This window comes from Populus trichocarpa, chromosome 17 (assembly GCF_000002775.5).
Source record: "Populus trichocarpa isolate Nisqually-1 chromosome 17, P.trichocarpa_v4.1, whole genome shotgun sequence".
Lineage (NCBI taxonomy): Eukaryota > Viridiplantae > Streptophyta > Magnoliopsida > Malpighiales > Salicaceae > Populus > Populus trichocarpa.
This window is the reverse complement of record NC_037301.2, coordinates 14,898,735-14,904,840: the sequence shown is the minus strand read 5'-3', so window position 1 is coordinate 14,904,840 and position 6,106 is coordinate 14,898,735. Positions and strand designations below refer to the sequence as shown.

General features: G+C 33.9%; 1 protein-coding gene and 1 long non-coding RNA gene across 28 annotated transcripts in view; one reads left to right on the top strand and one right to left on the bottom strand.

Moving 5' to 3' along the window:
* Window positions 1-623: 623 nt before the first annotated feature.
* Window positions 624-6,106, top strand: part of LOC18106432 (probable metal-nicotianamine transporter YSL7) — a 36,640-nt gene continuing 31,157 nt past the window's right edge. For 3 of the 26 annotated variants that reach the window (XR_008057760.1, XM_052448554.1, XM_052448549.1), the window contains exons 1-6: window positions 638-1,258; window positions 2,008-2,165; window positions 2,299-2,396; window positions 2,485-2,619; window positions 2,745-2,934; window positions 3,020-4,058. Coding sequence is in view for 22 of the 26 variants with exons in the window: in XM_052448554.1 (XP_052304514.1) it covers window positions 850-1,258; window positions 2,008-2,165; window positions 2,299-2,396; window positions 2,485-2,619; window positions 2,745-2,934; window positions 3,020-4,058 (2,029 nt within the window). In the remaining 4 variants the exon portion in view is untranslated. Of the gene's footprint in view, window positions 1,259-2,007; window positions 2,166-2,298; window positions 2,397-2,484; window positions 2,620-2,744; window positions 2,935-3,019; window positions 4,466-6,106 lie in introns of those variants that run through there. The other 23 variants (XR_008057761.1, XM_052448566.1, XM_052448563.1 and 20 more) reach the window with 19 other exon arrangements.
* LOC127904507 (uncharacterized) overlaps window positions 3,375-6,106 on the bottom strand; it is a 33,760-nt gene continuing 31,028 nt past the window's right edge. The window contains exon 3 of one of the 2 annotated variants that reach the window (XR_008057765.1): window positions 3,375-3,523. This is a non-coding gene — a long non-coding RNA (uncharacterized LOC127904507). Of the gene's footprint in view, window positions 3,624-6,106 lie in introns of both variants that reach the window. The other variant, XR_008057763.1, reaches the window with a different exon arrangement.

Genomic DNA, 6,106 nt, shown 5'->3' with positions numbered 1-6,106 from the left:
AAGGGTTTACGTTTCACTTTTAGCCTTTTATTTTACATGAAGCCGACAAAAAACTCCTTTAATAACTAGCCGTTTTCTTAAGTTATTAACGAAATTCAAGAGAAAAATTAGGGGTGCGGATGGAAAACATCACCTCTTCAAATTTCAAAATGGTTCCCAAGTTTGATAATTATTTCATATGAATCTTTAAATTATTTGTTATGAAATAATCCCTTTTAGTTAAAAATTATATGTTTGATAAAAAAAAGCTGTAATTATTGTGCATTTATTTTTATTGTATAAAAAAATTTATATTTCAGTATATTTTTCGACTCTTTACATATATTTTTTAGATTCAAAAATCATTTCAAACCTTTGAATTAAGTATGTATAGTTATAAAATTTGGTAAAATTGATCTAACTCAAGATTTATGTCAATAGGCATTAATTAAAATAACAGCTTTTCAAAATACTTTTTTTTAATTTATATATATATATATATATATATATATATATATATATATATATATAATTTTTTTTTAAAGTAAAACCAGGTACGCTTCAGATTTTTAACCAAGTCAAGAAGACTCGAGCCGGAACAAGTTTAAATAACCTGCTTTGACAAGTTGACTTCCTACCCACCGTGAACGCTGCAACCAGAGTGAAACAAGTTATGTCAACTTAATTGTCATAACTCTTTCTCACAGTCATCATTCCTACCCACCATTGCTTTCAAACTTGTTAAGCAACGCGTCTATATATCTTCCTTCACGCCTTTGATGTGCAGAGCAATAATCACCACCACCTTATTTAACACTCTCCCAACTTTCTTAGCCTCCATAAAGAATCTTCTTTTTTCAAGAACAGAAAATGGACCGTAATGGAAGAGATGACATCAAGGTCGAGAATGGTTATGATTTGGAGGATGATTATGACCACAGAAAGAAGGACAAGAAAGAGGAACAAGAAGAAGAGTTGTCAGTGGAAAGAATATTTGAGAACCAAGAAGTGCCATCATGGAGGAATCAGCTGACACTGAGGGCCTTTGTGGTGAGCTTCGTGTTGAGCATTTTGTTCAGCGTCATAGTAATGAAGCTCAATCTTACAACTGGTATCATACCTTCCCTCAATGTCTCTGCTGGCCTTCTGGGCTTCTTTTTTATCAAGACCTGGACAAAGTTTCTTGAAAAGTCTGGCCTTTTGAAGCAACCCTTTACGAGGCAAGAAAACACTGTTATCCAGACTTGTGTGGTTGCATCCTCTGGCATTGCCTTTAGTGGTATACTTTCTGTACTTCTTACTGCCATTAATTTTCATTTAATCTCTCTTACTTTTTGGGTTGAGAAGATATGCAGGCTTCTTTGATCAAGATATTAAAATTTCTGTGCATTTGGTTTTGTCTCTGTTCTTAAAGGTTGGAAACTTACAGTAGTTACTAAAACTCAAAGTCAAGATTTGCTTCTTCTTATTGCTATATTACATGATAAGGCAACCCTTTTTTTATGACTATCAGTTCTGCTATTGCTTCAGCCACTTGTGAAATTTTACTAAACTAATCAACACTTGAACTTGCTGTTTGAGACGTGAACAAATATACTTGAGTAAAAAAGTTTAATTAAATGGTCTGTAATTTTTCTTTACTAGCTTTTCCCTGTCTCATGGAGTGTGATAATGGTGGCGTTTTATTTTTCTTTTCAATTCATATGAGCTGGATATGGATGATTCGCTAACTTCAAAGTTATACAAGTCTTGTAAGAATATTCTGATTAGCGGAAAAAGAAGTCTTCCCCATTAGCGAGAAAAGAATATATGAATAATTAATTTGTTTGTACTGTTAATCTAGCTTTCATCATGTAAAATTAATTTGAATACACTACATTTCCAGCTTTTCATCCAAGTGGTCTCGAAACTGAAATTGTTGTAACGAAAGAAATAATTTGTGATTATGCTCAAGATGAAATTAAGCTTGTTGATTTTTTGTACTAATAGTTTCCATTCTATAATTTGTTTCTTGTTTCCTTACAATAGGAGGCTTTGGGAGTTATCTGTTTGGAATGAGTGGAACCGTGGCCAAACAATCAACGGAAGATAGTGATGCCTTTAAGAACCCATCTCTGTCATGGATGATTGGCTTTCTGTTTGTTGTTAGCTTTCTTGGACTCTTTTCAGTGGTGCCTCTTCGAAAGGTAGACTTCACAACCTATATCGCCATTCAATTTCGTATAGGAAATAGAAAACTTCTCTCTGAATTTTGCTTTCTTGTTGAATGTATTGATTTTGCCAAAATCAAATCTTCATTGTTACCCTGGTTATTTCCAGGTCATGATTATAGACTTCAAATTGACATATCCAAGTGGCACTGCAACTGCTTATCTCATCAACAGCTTCCACACTCCTGCAGGAGCCAAGCTAGCAAAGTAAGGCATTATCAGACCTCATGCACATATAGTTGGATGATCATTCGGCATGTAAAAGTATCAAACTTTTTTCTTTCTACCGTTTCAGAAAACAAGTGATAGCGTTGGGCAAGTTCTTATCATTCAGCTTCTTGTGGGGTTTCTTTCAGTGGTTCTACACTGCAGGAGATGGTTGTGGATTTGCCGAGTTCCCCTCACTTGGTCTTAAAGCACATGAAAACAAGTAAAAGCATTACTCAATCTTCCAAAATCCTCTCTTCTTGTTGAATGTAGTTCCATTTGTTATGGCATTCTGTTTCAAATTCGTTGTGGTATCTTTGACTAATAATGTTCTTGTTATATGTACAGATTTTTCTTTGATTTCTCAGCAACATATGTTGGAGTTGGAATGATTTGCCCCTACATCATAAACATATCAGTTTTGCTTGGAGGAATTCTTTCCTGGGGTCTCATGTGGCCTCTCATAGATACAAAAAAGGGTGACTGGTATCCAGCAGACCTCAAACCAGGCAGCTTACATGGCCTCCAAGGTTACAAGGTAAGTTTTCTAACAAGATTAAGGTGACAAGAGTGCTATTCTTGAAGCCTTTTCATTCATAACAACTCTTGTGCAATGAACTCAGGTATTTATTGCCATTGCCATGATCTTGGGTGACGGTCTGTACAACTTCTTCAAGGTGCTAAGCCGAACACTCACTGTCTTGTTTTTTCAACTTCAAAGGAAAGATGCAACTGGTGCCCTCCCTATTGCGGACCGTTCCTCTCCCGAGACCTCCAGGATCTCATACAATGATCAACGCCGCACCCAACTCTTTCTCAAAGATCAAATTCCAACATGGTTTGCTGTTGCAGGCTATGTCGCAATTGCTGCTATCTCTACAGCCACGCTACCGCATATATTTCCCGAACTCAAATGGTATTACATATTGGTTATCTACATCTTTGCCCCAGCCCTTGCATTCTGTAATGCTTATGGCTGTGGCCTCACTGACTGGTCCCTAGCTTCCACCTATGGGAAGCTTGCAATTTTTGTAATTGGGGCATGGGCTGGTGCCTCTCATGGTGGAGTTCTTGCAGGACTAGCGGCCTGTGGAGTCATGATGAATATTGTCTCCACAGCCTCTGACCTATCTCAAGATTTCAAGACTGGTTATTTGACCCTTTCTTCACCTCGGTCCATGTTTGTGAGCCAACTAATTGGCACTGCAATGGGTTGCATTATTTCACCTTGTGTCTTTTGGCTGTTTTTCAAGGCCTTCAAGGATCTGGGGACTCCTGGAAGTCAATACCCTGCTCCTTATGCTACTGTATATCGAAACATGGCTATATTGGGGGTAGACGGATTCTCGTCTCTACCAAAGAATTGCCTCTATCTTTGTTATGGGTTCTTCGGTGCAGCTATTCTGATAAATTTAATTAAGGATGCTTTGGGTAAGAAATGGGCCAGGTTCATTCCCAATCCAATGGCGATGGCTATACCGTTCTATATTGGCCCATACTTTGCCATCGACATGTGTGTGGGAAGCTTGATTCTATTTATCTGGGAAAAGATTGACAAGGCAAAGGCAGATGCTTTTGGGCCAGCAGTGGCTTCTGGTTTGATTTGCGGGGATGGGATATGGACTTTGCCTAGTGCGATACTTGCTCTAGTAGGAGTAAAACCTCCCATTTGCATGAAGTTTTTGTCAAGGGGAACAAATGCCAAGGTCGATGCGTTCTTAGGGTCATAAAGTTGAAGTTCAGATCAACTTGAATAGAAACTGTGAAGTAAAGCTGAATTGCTTCCTACACTAAGGTTATGAAGTTTACATGTGAAGTTCGACTCAAAAATGCTGTGGATAATCACCTGCTATTCCGTGGAGCCAACAAGGCTACAACTATTTTCTCTGTAATCATTTCTGGAGAAGAAAATCAAATGTCCCCTTACTTATATGTGCTTGTAGTTTTTTTCTTGTCTAGTTTGAAGAAGATAGTAGAACAGATGCATCAAGCAATGTGAAAAGTGAAAATGACAGTACCCTTTGTGAGCTCTTATGATCAGTTGCTATATTTGGTATCAGGTTTGCTCATTTTGCTAGCTATGATCATATCAGGTGGTCCAATGTGGCATTGGAATGGCCTTCTAGTTATTATCAGTCTCACAATAAAACCATGCCAGACTTAGTTATCCAACACGAGAAAAGAAAAAAGATGGAAAAAATATCAGATGCGTCGAGGAAGACGATAAAAGCTTCAGCGAATATGAGACTTGTAACAAATATGTTGAAGGTTTGTCCTAAGAACATGAAAAGAAGCTGAAAAATAGACAAAGCATTTCCGTAGTCTTAATGGCATCTAAGCCCAGAGGGAGCGAACTACATAAAGAGGTTATCATTTGGATCATACGTTCTTCCCCATGCAAATATATTCAAAGTTAATTATCATAGAATCCCTCAACTCTCCATCTTGCTGTGGTTATGATTTGTTTATAACTCATCTTCAATCTCATGCTTTGTAAGGTCCTGCATTGTTTTTTTAGAGATAAGTTTAAATTAAATAACGTTATATTATTTATTGTAAACTCGTATTTTTTTTATTTGCTTATCTTATTTTTACTTAACAAATTTCTCTGCAAGATTGCATGATTTGTGCTATGAATTTAGTAAACAAGTAATTAGAAAAATCATCTCTAATTAATTACGTTGAGAAGGAAAAAACCAACGTTTATACAATAATTAATTGGACATTCTTTAAATCTTCCACGCACGTTACATAGATTTTTTATTTTCCCACAATCTTTGGACAATAGACCTACATAGATTTTTTATTTTCCTTTTATTTTGTTTTAATTTTTTGGAAATTGACTATTGACTTCTCGCCTTCTACATTAGAAAGAGAAGCTTTTGGCATTGGATTCAGTGGCAATTTGGTAACTTGCTTAAAACATTCCTTTTTAAAAGTTTGTTTTATTTTATTTAAAATTAATTAACTCAAACACATGTGAAAGGTTACTTTGTTGTTTTAAAGGTTTTTGGGAGTTTAGTAATAATTATTTTTTAAATTATTTTTAATTTAAAAACTATTAAAATAGTGTTTTTAAATTGTTTTAAATTCAACTATATTCTAGTCTAGCTTCTTTAAGTAATTTAATATCATTTTCTTTATTTCTTATATCATTTTTTTCCCACAAACTTTGGACAATGGACATTCACAGATCTTTTATTTTCCCTTTATTTTTTTTTTAATTTTTTGGAAATTGACTATTGACTTCTCGTCTTCCACAAATTAGAAATAGAAGCTTTTGGCATTGGATTCAGTGGCCATTTGGTAACTTGCTTAAAACATTCCTTTTTAAAATTAATTTTTTTTATTTTCAAATTGTTTTGAAAATAATTATTAATTTTAATTCAAAAAAATATTAAAAACATATTTTTAGATTATTTTAAAAATAATTTCTATTATATTTCTAGTCTAATTCTTTAAAAGTACCTACAGATTACATATATAAAAATTACAAACTTAACTAAAACACATTTCATTTAGAGTCATTTTGTTATTTTAAAGAGTGTTTAAAAATATAATAATAATTATTTTTTAAAATAATTTTCGATAAAAAATATTAAAATAATATATTTTTTATATTTTAAAATTTATTTTTAATATTAATATATTAAAATAATTCAAAAAATTAAAAAAAAATTAATTTAAAATTAAAAAAAATAACCTAAAAA